The 15,944-nt window shown below is 33.2% G+C and overlaps 1 protein-coding gene across 9 annotated transcripts in view; it reads left to right on the top strand.

Moving 5' to 3' along the window:
* LCORL (ligand dependent nuclear receptor corepressor like) overlaps positions 1 to 15,944 on the top strand; it is a 163,301-nt gene that overhangs the window by 105,356 nt on the left and 42,001 nt on the right. For 8 of the 9 annotated variants that reach the window (XM_045550440.1, XM_045550438.1, XM_045550437.1 and 5 more), the window contains exon 5: positions 7,895 to 8,146. The exons of the other annotated variant lie outside the window; for it this stretch is intronic. In XM_045550440.1, coding sequence (XP_045406396.1) covers positions 7,895 to 8,146 — 252 coding nt within the window. The remainder of the gene's footprint in view (positions 1 to 7,894; positions 8,147 to 15,944) is intronic. 9 annotated transcript variants of the gene reach the window in all.

Genomic DNA, 15,944 nt, shown 5'->3' with positions numbered 1-15,944 from the left:
AAATTTAGAGAGTGTTCCTATCTTAATAATATTAAGTTTTTCAATTTATAAACACAGGATGTATTTCTTTTTTTTAAGTATTATGTTTGTAATTTTCAATGTACAACTCTTCCACTTTCTAAAATTTATTTCTATAAATATTCTTTGTGATGCTGTTGTGTGATTGTTTTCTTAATTTCATTTTGTAATTTTTTTGGTACTAAATAAAATTCGTTTTTGTATATTGGTTTGGTATCCTGTAACTTTGTGAACTTGATTATTAGTTCTTAATATTGTTTGTGTGTACAGATTCCTTAGAAATTTATATGTACAACATTATATACAAATATATATGTATATATATACACACACAAGATTATGTTACCTATAGAAAGAGAGTTTTACTTCTTCCTTTTTAATGTGATGCCTTTATTTATTTTTCTTACCTAATTGCCCTGGCAAGAACACTGTAGTACAGTATTGAATAGAAATGATAAGAGTATCTGTCTTTGTCTTGTTCCTGATTTTAGGGGGGAAACTTTTCCGTCTTTTACCATTAAGTATGATGTTATCTGTGGATTTTCTATAGATGCGCTTTATTAGATCGAGGACGTTTCTTTGTATTTCTAGCTTGTTTGGTGCTTTATCCTGAAAGGATACTGTATTTTGTCAAGGGCTTTTTCTACATTTATGGAGATTATATGGCTTTTGTCCAGTATTCTGTTAATATGTTGTATTACATTGATTTTTATATGTTGAACTAACCTTGCATTTTTGGCCTAAATCCCTCTTGGTCTTGGTATACAATTCTTTTTATGTGTTGTTATATTCTGTTTGATAGAAATTTGTTGAGGACTTTTGTGTCTATACAGGCAAACTTCATTTTATTATGCTTCACTTTATTGAGCTTTGCAAATATGGCTTTTTTTTTACAAACTCAAGGTTTGTGGCAACTCTGCATTGAGCAAATCTGTTGATGCCATTTCCCAATAGTATAATATGTGTTTACTTCATTTCTCTGTGTCGCATTTTGGCAATTCTCATAATATTTCAGACTTTTTCAGTATTATTGTTGTATCTGTTATGGTGATGTGTGATTAGTGATCTTTGATGTTACTATTGTAATTGTTTTGGGATGTCATGAACCATGTCCATATAAGAAGATGACTTTAATAAATGTTGTGGTATTCTGACTGCTCCACTCATCAGCTGTTCTTCTATCTCTGTCCCTTTCCTTGGGCCTTCCTATTCCCTGAGATAAAACAACATAGAAATTAGGCCAGTAACCCTACAATGTCCTCTAAGTGTTCAAGTGAAAAGAAGAGTCACACATCTCTCATTTTAAATCAAAAGCTAGAAATGGTTAAGCTTAGTGAGGAAGACATGTCAGAAGTTGAGATAGGCTGAAAGCTAGGCTTATTGCACCAAACAGCCACAATATGAATGCAAAGGAAGAATTCTTGAAGGAAATTAAAAATGTTACTTCAGTGAACACACAAATGATATAAGAAAGCTAAACAGCCTTATTGCTGATGTGAAGAAAGTTTGAGTAATTTAGATAGAAGATCAAACCAGCCACAACATTCCCTTAAGCCAAAGCGTAATCCAGAGCAAGGTCCTAAGTCACTTCAGTTCTATGAAGGCTGAGAGAGGTGTGGAAGCTGCAGAAGAAAAGTTTGAAGGTAGCACAGGTTGGTTCATGAGTTTTGAGGAAAGAGGTCATAAAATGCAAGGTGAAGCAGCAATGTAGAAGCTACAGCAAGTTATCCCGAAGATCTGGCTGAGATCATTGATGAAAATGGCTACCTTAAACAACAAATTTTCATTGTACACAAAACAGCCTTATATTGGAAGAAGATGCTATCTTGGACTTTTATAGCTTGAGAGAAGAAATTGTTGCCCGGCTTCAAAGCCTCAAAGGATAGGTTGACTCTCTTTGGAGCTAATGCAGCTGGTGACTTTAAATTGAAACCAGTGGTTATTTGCTGTTTCAAAAATTCTAGGGCCCTTAAGAATTATGCTAAATCTACTCTACCTGTGCTCTATAAATGGGACAACAAAGCATGAATGATAGCACCTCTGTTTACAGCATGGCTTACTGAATTTTTTAAGTCCACCGTTAAGAACTACCACTCAGAAAAAAAGATTTCTTTCAAAATATTAGCACTCACTGACAATGTACCTGGTCACCCAAGAGCTCTGATAGAGATATACAAGGAGATTAATGTTGTTTTCATGGCTCCTAGCATAACATCTATTCTGCAGCTTATGGGTCAAGAAGTAATTTCAACTTTCAAGTCTTATTATAAAAGAAATATATTTTGTAAAGCTATAGCTTCCATAGATAGAGATTCTTCTGATAGATTTGTGCAAAGTACATTAAAAATATTCCAGAAAAGATTTATCATTCTAGATGACATTAAGAGCATTCGCAATTCATGGGAGGAAGTCAAAATATCAACATTAACAGGAGTTTGGGAGAAGTTGATTCTAGCTCTCATGGATAACTGAGAGGTTTAAGACTTCAGTGGGGAAAGTAACTGCAGGTGTGGTGGAAATAGGAAGAGAACTAGATGAGAAGTGGAGCCTGAAGATGTGACTAAATTGCTGCAATCTCATGATCAAACTTTAACAGATGAGGGGTTGCTTTTTATGGATGAGCAAAGAAAATGATTTCTTGAGATGGGATCTATTCCTGGTGAAGATGCTGTGAGCATTGTTGACATGAAAACAAAGGAGTTAGAATACTACATAAAGAGTTGATAAAGCAACAGTAGAGTTTGAGAGGAATAACTCCAATTTTGAAAAAATTTCTCTTGTGAGTAAAATGCTATCAAATAGCACCACATGCTACAGAGGAATCTTTTGTGAAAGGAAGAGCCAATTGATGTGGCAAACTTCATTGTTGTCTTATTAAGAAATTGCCACAGCCACCCCAGCCTTCAGCAACCACCACCCTCATCAGTCAGCAGCCGTCAACATCGAGGTAAGACCCTCCACCAGCAAAAAGATTACAACTCACTGAAGACTCAAATGATTGTTAGCATTTTTTAGCAAGAAATTTTAAATAAATTAAAAATAAATATTTTAAAATTAAAGTGTTTTTACTTTTTTGGACATAATCCTTTTGCATACTTAATAGACTACAGTATAATATAAACATAACTTTTATATGTACTCAGAGGCCAAAAAGTTTGTATCACTATCTTTATTGTGGTTTATTGTGGTTGTCTGGAGCCAAACTCACAATATCTCTGAGATATGTCTTAACAATGGATAGTTTTCTTTTGATTTGATAGTTTTCATATGCTTTCTTTGTCTGCTTTTGCTATCAGGATAATGGCCTCATAAAATGAGTTGGAAGTGTTCCTTCCTCTTTTTATTAAAGGGTTTGTGAAGGATTAGGATTAATTTTCCATTAAGTGTGTGGTAGAGTTCACCATTGAAGTCATCTGTTCCTAGTCCTTTCTTTGTGGTACATTTTTTCGTACTAATTCAGTTTCTTTACTTGTTATAAGTCTATTTACATTTTCTATCACTTCTCAAATCAGTTTGATAGTTTTTGTCCTTCCAGGAATTTGGCCATTTCATCTAGGTTACGTAATTTATTGAATTATCATTTTTTACATTTTTCCTGATAATCTTTTATGTTAATATTGGTGGTATCTCCTTCTTTGTTCTTGATTTTAGCAATTTGAGCCTTTAATTTTTTTCATGGTCAGTCTAAAGGTTTGTAATTTTTTTTTTTAATGTTTTCAGAGAATCAACTTTTGGTTTTATTCATCTTCTCTATCTCTTTTTATTCTCTTTCAATTATTTCTGCTCTAATTTCTTATTTATTTCCTTTTTCTTGTTTTTGGTTTAGTTTTAAGTTTATTTTTCAGCTTTCTTTTGTGTAAAATAGGTATTTTCTAGTGTACCATTTTAATTCCTTTTACAATTTTTTTAATAAATTTTCTTAGTGATTACAATTAACATCTCAATTTACACAATCTCGTTTGGGTTAGTACCAACCAAATTTTAGTAGTATATAAAAATGTTCTTCCTTAACCCTAAAGTATAGCCTTAGTGACATGGTAAGTGGCATAGAGTCTAATTTTGTATGTTCCTTTCTAGCAAATTTAATCATTTTGAATTGATAAGGTGATGTTGTTAATAAATTGCAGGTCAGTTAACCAAAATGCCTAAAAGTAAAGATGGTATCTCCTTTAAATACATAATGAAAAGTAAGATTAGGTTTTTAAAAGGTAGCGAAGAAGGTTCATAGAAGCCTACAAAGATTTCTGAAATGACATATATTTAAAATTCTTACGAGCAACTTGGAAATTTTCTGTTTTGGTAATTAACTTTAGTTACACTTGCTAATGCTATCTACTCTGGACAAAGAAAGTATCACCTGGGCTTATAAATTGTGCCCTTTATATTTTCCCAGTTACCAAACTACTTAATAAATATGAGGGGACTTCCAAGCAAAAGGAAAGCCCTGTCTCTGCAAGGACCTTTGCAGTGTATTATGAAATGAGAGTCTAGGGTCGGACTTTGAGTAGAAGTAGGATGACAAGCCACCTAAAAGCAAGACTTAAAGGAAAACCATTTAGGCCTATTTCTTCTGCCTGTGCTTCCTTGTTAATATCAAGGTATCCCTTGAGATACAGACTTAAATAAATAACTATTTGTGGATTTTGAAAAAAAAGTTCAAAAAGTTTGTGGGAAAATGGAATTAAAAGATAAAAATAAAAAATATAAACTTTATTTCTCAACAGCTGCTCCATCAAGTTCAAGACACTTTTGTAAGCAATGATACTAGCCATTTAGTCCGTCCCTAAATAACTGAGAGTCCTGCGAATTTTAACCATGTCATTGTTGTCTTTTCTACATTATTAACTGTCCTTTAAAGATTTTTTAAGATTAGAAAACAAAAAGAAATCATAAGAAGCCAAATCAGGGCTGTAAGGTAGATGCCTAATGATAATCCCATTGAGATTCTTGCAAAATTGCGCTTGTTTGATGAGAGGAATGAGCATTGTCCTGGTGGAGAAGGACTCTGTGATGATGCTTTCCCAGGCATTTTTCTGCTCAGGCTTTGGCTAACTTTCTCAGAACACTCTAATAGTAAGCAGATGTTATTGGGCTTTGGCCCTCCAGAAAGTCAGCAAGCAAAATGCCTTGAGCATTCCAAAAAACTGTTGCCATGACCTTTGCTCTTGACCAGTCTGATTTTGCTTTGGCTGGACACTTCCACCTCTTGGTAGCCATTGCTTTGGTTGTGCTTTGTCTTCAGGATCATTCTGTTAAAGCCATGATTCATCTCCCATTACAGTTCTTTGAACAAATGCTTCAGGAGTTTGATTACATTTGTTTAAAATTTCCATTGACAGCTCTGTTCTGATCTCCAGCTGATCTGGGTTCAACAGTTTTGGAACCTATTGAGTGGAAAGTTTGCTTACTTTAATTTTTCAGTCAGAATTGTACAAGCTGAATCATTTAGGATGTCTGTGGTATTGACTATTGTTTTTTTGCTGTTAATTGTTGATCCTACTCAATTAGGATATGAACAAGATGAATTTTTTTTCCTTGCAATTGATGTGGATGGTCTGCTGCTCTGGGCTTTATCTTCAACATTGTCTCATCCCTTCCTAAATGAGTTATTCTTTTGTAACCTGCTCATTTCTTTGGGTGCATTGTCCCCATAAACTTTTGGTAAAGATCAGTGATTTCACCATTCTTCCATCAAAGCTTCACCATAAATTTGTTGTTTGTTCTTGCTTCAATTTTAGCAGAATTCATGTTGCTTGCACAGTTCTTTTCAAAGGGATGTCTTATTCTTTTTAGTTCCCTAAACTAAGTCCTTTCAGACCTGTTATAACAAGTTAGTAAGAATTTGTTTTGGTGCAAAAAAATTTTCAAATCCATGCATAGTTTTCTCATAATATGCATTTTCTGTGAACTTTTTGAAGACCACTCATATTTTTGCTTATTTGCCATTTTGTGATTTAAATAAAATAGAAGTGCTTAGTCTGCATCTTTTTGTTTCTCTTATTTCCTCTATGACCTCTGATAACAGCTAACATATACTGAAATGTTAATATGCCAGGTACAGATTTAAGTATTGTATCTACAATCTCATATAATCTCTACAACATCCTGTGAGCAGCCCTATTATGATTTCCCAGTTCTGTTTTAATAGCGAAACTTAAAACGTGGAGAGAATATGTAACCAGCCTGTGTTCATAAAGATGGCTAAGATTCTAACCTATAGGTAGGTCTTTACTCCAGTGCCCCTCTTCCCTGCCAGGTTCTAAACAAAGAATAAAGGGAAGGCTAAAATGTTATTTTTTCTTATAGGCCCTTAGTCCCTTGACTCAGATGTTTTTCACAATTCAAAATTCTTTGTTTTGAAAGAGGTAATACAATGTTTATTGTGTAGTATCTGCAGCAGGTCTGAAATAGCACCCTATGATCAAATACATTGACATTTCTACAGGATCATAAATAGACTTATATCAGCTTAAGTCACATTTTGCTACCAATTGTGATGGTGGTTGTGGTAGGGGTGGATTTGTTGCCTCTCCTTACCTCTAAGTAGTGGATTTTCAAACTTTGCATTTTAGAGTTTTGGACTTATTAACGATAGGTACTGGTTAGAGAACTTTCAAATCTTTCAGACAAGTGTGTTAACTAATACTGAAACACAAAACTAGGGTGACTTACCCCTTCAGTCTCCAACAGGCCTGAATCAGGGCAGGCCTATTCACGTAACACTGATCTGCCTGCCTGGGTAAGCATTTAGACATTTAAGGTACAGAGAGCTAGTATCTGTAGAAGTAGGTCTATTTCTAAGAGAAAGAAGTAGGGAGTCTACCCAGGTATCCCTAGTCATCCTTCCCAATTTACCAATCACTCTACCTCTAAAGGGGCAGAATAAATAAAGGGATTGCAGCTAGGCCAGAAATTTGTGTAAAAAGGCCAACACTACCACCCGCAATACCAAAACTCTATATCATTATTATATATTGTGTATATAAGTGATCTGTCCTTATCTATGCTTCTTATTTTAAAATCATTTAATTGTTTTTTACCTGTTGTGCAAGTTTCACGTGGAATTATTTATTACTGCTGAACTTCATTATAGTTGTAGTTGGTCAGCATGTTTTGGGTTTGAGGATTGATTAAGACTCTCAATAATGGTACTGTCATTTTACAGGAGAGTCTTAGGAGATGCAAGCTGAAATATTTAGGATTGCAATGTCATGATTCTACAATTTCAGAGGTTCTAGTAGTAAAAAGAAAGCAAATTGGGCAAAATAGTAACAATTCTTGAATCTTGATGGAAGCTCTCAGTATCATACTGTTCTTTAATTTTTTCTTTATGATCAAAATTTTTGTATATAAAAAGTTGAGGGAAAAAACATCCCTGATGATGACATTCAGGATATATATGAAATGCACATTTGACAGAATTGAGAAATTCAATGAATACAGAGTTATGAATTTAGATGTTTCCTTAAATAATTAATGCATGTTCTTACTCTATATTAAGTTAAAACCACTTGTTTATGGTTACTTAATATATAAAATTTATGTTCACACACTAAATGTTTTAATATCAAATAAAATATATATGAATGAATATTAAAACTCTCAAAATAAGTCATTCTGTGTAATTCGTTGTCTGTATTTTAGTTTGTGACAGAGAATATTGTAAGAAATGATTAAATAGGCCATGTTTTTTATCGCTGTATTATCATAAAGCTAAATCTATGAGGCTTCTATTGCTAAGTCTCAGAAACTATTGTCAATTATAGACTGATGCTAAAAGATTTCTGCAATCATTAATTTGTAATAAGATAAGTTTAAAGATTGGTAATTTGCATTTCTCTTTTTTTAATGATTATTATATTTATTTCTTCCCTAGATCTTCCTCAGAACTGTGATCCTAACATTCCCCTAGTTGCTCAGGAATTAATGAAAAAGATGATACGTCAGTTTGCAATTGAGTACATTTCAAAAAGCGGTAAAATTCAAGAGAATAGAAATGGTTCAATTGGACCAAGCCTAATATGTAAAAGTATCCAAATGAATCAAGCGGAAAACTCCCTCCAGGAAGAGCAGGAAGGCCCCTTAGACCTCACTGTGAATCGAATGCAAGAACAAAATACTCAGCAAGGTAAGAATTCTTTTGTGCATGTGATATAGAATTTTATGCTTTAATATCCTTAAATATATATATAGAATTTTTTATATGCATAAGAAAATTTGTTTTAGATGTAATATCACTTAATTTGTCTATGTAATATGAACTATAGAGAAATGCAAATTTAGAGCTTTTTTTGTATTGCATCTTTAATTGTTTATAAAAGAGGAATTTATTTGAGTTGTTCTCATCGCTTTTCACAATAAACTGTATTGTAAGAGAATCCTAACAAACAACTTAAAAATAAAGGATACTAGTAAAGAGATGTTTATGAGAAAAATTATTTTTATAGCTAAAAACATTAATTATGTACTAGCTGTTCAGTTTTTTGTACTTAGGTCAGAAATAAAATAGATGATTTACCTTCCCATTGTTTATGATGTAACTGGGAACCAAAGGAAAGGTAATATGTGTGATAAATATAATGTAATTATTTAATTTACTATATAGAGACGTTTTTTATAAAAGCCTTTCATGATGAAGGCCATGTTGGACTTGTCTAAGACAGTTTAATCAAAGGAAAACCATGACTTCATAGGGGAAGTCAAGAAAAGACTTTTAAGTGTTAATTTAAGGATGCTAAATTAGGGTTTGTCTGGAAGAGAGAGAACAAGCAGCTTTTGTTAACATCGATTAGGGATAGTGTTGTCAGTCCTTGAAGCCATAAAAAAATCAGCTATCAAATTTGATCCCAAAAGGCAGTGGTGTTAGTTCAGGCTCTAAAGAAGAGTACTGTAGTCAATGTTTGAAGAAGATAGCCTTTTAAATGTGCTAAACAGATCAATAAAATTTAGAGGGGCTGAAATATGGGAATAATTTTCACCTTTTTATTCCCTAATTTCAGGTTGCATGAGTTTATGTGGAAATATCTGAGAAATATTAAGATAATGATTAGATAAGTTGTAAAACAGAGAAAGAAATATCAGCGATAACTACAACATAAGGGCCCAAGGGAAAAAAATCAGTACGTAGAATTTTGGACATTGGAAAGCAGAGGATTTTTAGAATTTTTAATTTGCTTTTCCATGCTTTATACTCCCTTATATCTCCTCTCCTTTTGGGAAGTTCTAAAGAGACTAGAGCATAGGCTTTGGTATGTGACAGACCTGGGGTCGAAATCCCAGCTCTGCTACTTAAGTTACTTAACAAGTCACTTTACCTATCAGAACTTTAATTTCTGCATTTATAGTTTGGCAATAATAATAATGAAATCACTGAAGCAATGTGAGGATTAAATATGTAGCAACAAACTCATAAAAGATACTCAAACACTTGTCTGTCCGTACTCTTCACCTCCCATTCCTTACCACTACAGAAGAGAAGCCTTAGAAGTAACATGATAGTGATCTATAAGTATTTGTACAGCTGTTACACCAAAGTAGGACTGAGCTTTCTCTGAATGGTCCATTGATTAGAATTAGGATCACTAGAAGTTAGAGGGAAAACTAGAAGTTAGAGGGAAACAGTTTTCAGATCTGTATAAGAAAGAATATTTCTACAGATTGCACATTTCTTAAAATAAAAAGGAAAATGATTTCTTGATTAGGTTGCCTCATCATTGGAGATATTGAAAAGCATCAGATGAGTGGTTAAAATAGATGGCATTTTAAAACTAAATTTCTGGTCCTTAGAGTCTGTGATTCTATGAATTTAAGTAGTAAGATAGATCAAAATATATGTATAATAGAACACAAGGAAATTATTTAAATTATTGTGATATTCTAGGCAAAGTATAGAAATATGTGACCATCCTGAGGTTGGAAAGAGTAATGATAGTGGATGTAAATTTGTAAATAATCATCTTCATAATTTTAATTTTTGGATGACTTTTGGTCATATGTGATCCCAGTATTCTTGCTTTGGGACAGAAATCATTTAGTTTATGTGGTTTGTAGTATAGAGAAGAAGGGGGAAAATGTTGATAGATGAAACTAAAGAAATAGGGACCAAATTATGAGAAAGCCATGAAATATTAAGGATTTTGACTTTTCTTGGGGCCACAGAAAGCTACTAGATTGTTTTGAGCAGAGAGTGACAGGATCAGATTTTCTTTTGTAAAACCATTGGTAATTTCTTACAATGTGACTACTTGCATACCAAACAAACAAAAATGGAGCACATACCCTTTGGTGTCTGTGTGCGTGCACGTGTGTGTGTGTCTGTACCCACTAATACATGCTATGTACTGATCTTTATATAAATTAAAATGTTCCAAGTTGGAAAATAAAGATGTTAAAAATTTTTAAATGTCTTGCTAATCATGATGACTTCACTGCCAACATCTTATTAAACAATATACACTTTGGAAGAGTTTCATTAGCAATGATAAAAGGTATAAACCCATATTTCAAATAGTTTCCTTAAGAATTTAAAAAATTTTGGGCCCAGGCCGGGCGTGGTTGCTCACACCTGTAATCCTAGCATTCTGGGAGGTTGAGGCCGAAAGATCTCTTTGAGCTCAGGAGTTTGAGACCAGACTGAGCAAGAGCAAGACCCAGTCTCAACTAAAAAATAGAAAAAATTAGCCAGGCATGGTGACGAGCGCCTATAGTCCCAGCTACTCGGGAGTCTGAGGCAAGAGGATCGCCTTGAGCCTAGGAGTTTGAGGTTGCTGTGACCAAGGCTGATACCAGGGCACTCTATCCCGGGCAACAGAGTGAGACTTTGTCTCAAAAAAGAAAAAAAAAGCTATTACGTTTCTCTAAATGTCTGTTTTCCATACAGATCTTTTCAGCTTTAATTGTTCTTCATAAGACAGTTTCCTTATACCTCAGTGTCCTTGCCTTCTCTTTCACAAACTCTATGCTGACTTAAAATATGGTTGTCCTGAGTAAAACATTCCCATTTGCCCTCTCCATTGTACTTTCTCTCCGGGTGTTTCAAATATTAGAGGCTGTTTCTTTGTGCGTCTTAAATTCTTCAGATTTGTATAAATACTCTGAGCCTCAGAAACTGGTAGGAAAGTAAGTCTTGCATTGCCCATACCAGTGATTCTTTTTTTGTCCTAGTACATTAATTTTAAAAACAAATATAAATAATCTTAGCATGTAAAAGATTTTTTTTTAAATCAGTTTACCACAGCAAAAACTTTTCCTAAATTCCAAAGTACAGGAAGAAATTTGCAATTTAGAAACTTTATCATTATTGTGACAACCATGAAGAATTTACCAGTCCTATACAAAACAAGATCAGATGTGGGCAGAGATAGAACAGAAACACTTCATCAGCCTTGTTGGTATAGTTTTCTACTATGAAGTCCAGTGAATATTGTGGTAGAACTTTCCTTATAGTAAACTTTTCACTGCATTGTAATTGTTTGCATGTTTATCTCCCCGTTGTAATTTTCCTGTGGGAGCAGGAAGCTTATCTTTTTTCACTCTTGTGTTCCTAGTGCTTAGTATGATGTATGACATACTAGATTTATTTATTGGATTAAAAATCTTCACTGTTCTCAAATGCCACTGATAACTAAAATGAGAATTGAGATTTGACCGTTGGATTTATGATATTTTAGCAATGAAATTTTACTTTAAACATTTTGGATGGAAAATATTCTGAAATAACTTTATGCTTTTTAGAACAGCATGTGGAACATTAAGTGTCATTATAATGAATGTCATAATGCACATGCACTTGCACTGCCTTGTAATGACTTGAAATTTTTAGGATTTTTTTCCCTTAAGGTAATTAGCAAGAGATAATTAAGATTTTTTTAAATTACTTCACAATATTATGAGTAGATTAAACTTTGGAACCCTAGTTTAAGATTTTTTAAACAAATTATGTACAGGGCTAATGCTAAAGTAGGCTTCAAGTGAACAATTGAGAGGCAACATTGAATAAGACGTGAATTTCAGAGATATATTTAGTTGTCATTAAGTATCCCTTGTTGCTGCTAGCACTGTTGTGTTTTCTTGGCTGTGATTAAGGTAGGTGAACTCCTCAGCTGAAGTGTTAAGAGGGCCATATATCTGTTATTCTTAAGTATGATGTTTATAAAGTAAGTCTGTTGTGACTCTGTTAGGAAAATACTTAACGGTTTTTAAAATTCAGTTAAAAAATTTTCTGTATCCCCTGATAAAGTTATATATCTTGTTTTTCTATGCTGACCTTTTGTTTTCTGAAGCTAAAGACTCGTGGCAGAAAATTTTCTGTTCCATGCTTGAGAAGATGCCATGTTTTAGTAAACCTAAAAAATTAAAACCATATGTCTAGATGATCTTGTGTCCCTTCTAATCTAACCTTCTCTGACTGTAAGGATAGAGGAAACAGGTAATATTTTAAAATTCCAGATCTAGGCCTAGGCTCACCTGCTGAAAACAATTAAATGGCTTCCCCTTGCCCTCAGGGTAAATTCTAAAATCCTAACTCCAGGAACCAGTCCCTGCCCACCTATCTAGTCCCATCTTGTGTCTCTCTTTCCCTTTAGTCTTCATACTGGCCTTTTCTCAGTTTCTTGAATATGTCATACACTCTGACTCATGTCATTGCTGCTACCTTCAACCGCAACCAAGTTTTTCCATATACATCTTACTCTTTTTCCAGGTCTTGTTTTAAACATCACTTCCTTAGGAAAACCTTCTCCACATCTCCAAATTGGATACACACACGCACACATACACACAGCGCCTATATTTGTATTAATTATGAACTCATATTTAGTTTGGGCCTCTTACTATATTTTTCCACGTTATCCTGTACTCTTCTGTAGCACTCTTCACCTTTGTAACTATTTGTTTCAGACATCTTATGTGCTTTCTATGTCCTATTTATTATGCTTTTTTTTCCTCCTTATTTTCTTTTGGAATAAGTTTCTTCCCTTTATTACATTTTTTTCTTTGCTTATTTTGAGGTTATATACTCTACTGTTATTCTGTTTGTAGTTACCCTAGAAATTTTAAATGTATAGTTAACACAACAGTAAATATAAGAAATTTAAAGTATTTTAACTAGTCACCTGCCCTAGCACTTATAGCCATTATATCAGTGCTGTGGTTCTCTTTTTGTGACATTACAACTTAAACATAACTATTTGTCCTATGTCATCAATTTTTGTTTAGAATCACATACATGATTATCATTCCTTTGTTCATCATTCCTTCCTATATCTCAGATTTTCTTCTGGATCAGAAATTCTTTAAATTCTCTCTCTTTCTCTCTTTTGCTTTTGGTATTCATCAGGTTGTCTTGGCTATGTTTGGAAGTGGATTTCTTTTATTTATTCTACTTAGGGGTCATATGGTTCCTAAAACTGAGGATAGATATCTCTATCAATTGTGGAAATTTTTCAGTCATTATCTTTTCAAATGTATTTTAACTCTTTATTTCCTGTCAAATTCCATTGAGACAGGATCGTCTCTATCTTACATATCTCTTATCTTCTCTTTCATATTTTCCACTTCTTTGTCTCTTTGTGTTACATCCTAATTAGTTTATTCAGAAGTATTTCCCAATTCACTAATTCTCTCTTGAGCTATTTTAATCACTTCTTAACCTGTGTCTTGAGGTTCTAATGTGTTATCATATTTTTTATTTCGAGAAGTTGTTTGTTACTTTTTTCAAAAATGCCTGTCAGCATGCCCCTAATTTTACAAAAGAATCAATCAGCAAAATAGCAAGAGTGACTGGGGAGGATTGTTTAGGTAAGGTGGTCAGGAAGGCCTCCCTGAAGAAGTGATTTAAGCTAAGAATTGAATAATGAGAAGTCCTGCATGTGAAGATCTGCAGTCAGGGCATTCAAGGCAGAAGAAATATCAAATACAAAGACAAAATATCAAAATTCAGAAGGCAGGAATGAATCAGGTATATTTGAGGAACTGTATGAAGATTGTTTCAGTCATTTATAATCAAGAGATTATTCAAAACTTTTTCCATAGATTATAGAGTGTCAAAAAATATAATTGTTATGGTATATATAAGCTGGATTTTTCTTTTTTCTATTTCATAAAGAAAATCATTATAAATAAAAAGTCATGCACTTTAAATTCAGAAGTTCCATAAATGTTACCACCTAAAACGTCACTTTAACTTAATTAAATATATGAAGAAAAAAAAAGAAATCAATGTCCTTTGTAGCCATTCCATGTTTTCCAAAAAATTTGTCATACAGGTTAAGTATCCCTTGTCCAAAATGCTTGGGACCAGAAGTATTTTGGATTTCACATTTTTTTTTGGATTTTGGAATGTTTGCATATCTATAATGAGACATCTTGGGAATGAGACCTGAGTCTAAACACAGAGTTCATTTGTTTCATATAGACCTTATATACATAGTGTGAAGGTAATTTTATATAATTTTAATAATTTTATACATGAAACAAAGTTTATGTTAAGTACTTAATGGGTGGAATTTTTTACTTATGACATGTTAGTACTCAAAAAGTTTTGGCCACCCACCACATGGGTTTCCAAGTGACAGTTCATTAAGATTTTTCTCTTTTCTTGTAAATTTTCTCATGTATTCTCTTCCCAAGGAGATAATTTTCATAATATCTACCTTATAACTTTAAAATTATCAATGTGCCCAAATAGGGTTCTTATGGTCATGTTGCATTTAAAAAAGCTGATATTCTATATTTAAAATCTTCCTCTTAGTTTTCTGTTACATTAAAGACAAAATTTAAATTTCTTTCTGTGGCTTACTAAACTCTACTAAGATCTCATCCTTGCCTACCTCTCTGGACTTGTTCCTTTCCCTTTCTTACTGGCTTAGTAGATGCAAATCACACTGTTAGTCTACTTCTGACACTTAAACCAAGCTTATTCCACTTCAGGACACTTCACTGTTGCTGATCCCTTTGCCTGGATCACTCTGCTTTCAGACATTCATATTTCTTTGGCTTGCCCCTTTCCATCATTTGTATCTTAGCTTAGAAGATCACCTTAATAATAAGAAAGTCATACATTCCAATATATAAAAATAAGAAACGTCTTCATGACACAGAAGAAAGTACCATTAGAAAAATCAAAAGACTATGCCAGTCTGCAAAAAAATACTTACAACTCATATTACAAAATAAAGGACTAATATTCTAATCCATTAAGAGTTTCAAAAAATTGAAAAGTAAAAGATGAACAATGTGATAGAAAAATTAGCATAGTTATACTGTCAGTTCATAGAGGAAATTTTATAAGCACTTAAACATAGGAAAAGACTCTCAACCGTGCTGTTATGTGATTCACACCTATCAGACTGATAATAATTCAAGTTTAACAGTACACCCTGTTTGGGGAGGTTATTAAGCAACAGGCATTCTCATGGGTTATTGGTGGAATAAAAACTGATACAGTCTTTATGGAGGAGAATTTACAGCATCTATTAAAGTAAAGTATGCATTTACCCTTTGACCCAGCAATCTCCTTTCAAGGAATCAAGCTTATAATTACGCTTGCACAAATATGGAACAATATGCATTCAAGGTTATTCATTGGGACATTATTTATAATAGTGAAATATAGAGAATTACCCATATATCCATCAGTAGTGGACTGGTTAACTAATTTATATCCACACAATAGAAGACAAACATCTGGAAAAAAAGGTGAGGATGATCTCTTTATAGTGACATTTCTGGGTTTTATTTTTAGGTGATAAAAGCAAGATGCAGAAATGTATATATTACATGATCTCTTTTGAAAGATAAACCAAAAATTAATGAACATGGTTACCAAGAAGGATATGAAGTATTAATAAATGAGGCACAGGGGACAGGAATGGAAGTGCTCTGAGCAGAACTTGTCATGTGGTTTTATGTAAATGTTCTATGTATTC

The sequence above is a fragment of the Lemur catta genome, chromosome 4, assembly GCF_020740605.2.
Source record: "Lemur catta isolate mLemCat1 chromosome 4, mLemCat1.pri, whole genome shotgun sequence".
Classification (NCBI taxonomy): Eukaryota; Metazoa; Chordata; class Mammalia; order Primates; family Lemuridae; genus Lemur; species Lemur catta.
This window is presented reverse-complemented; position numbering and strand designations above follow the sequence as displayed.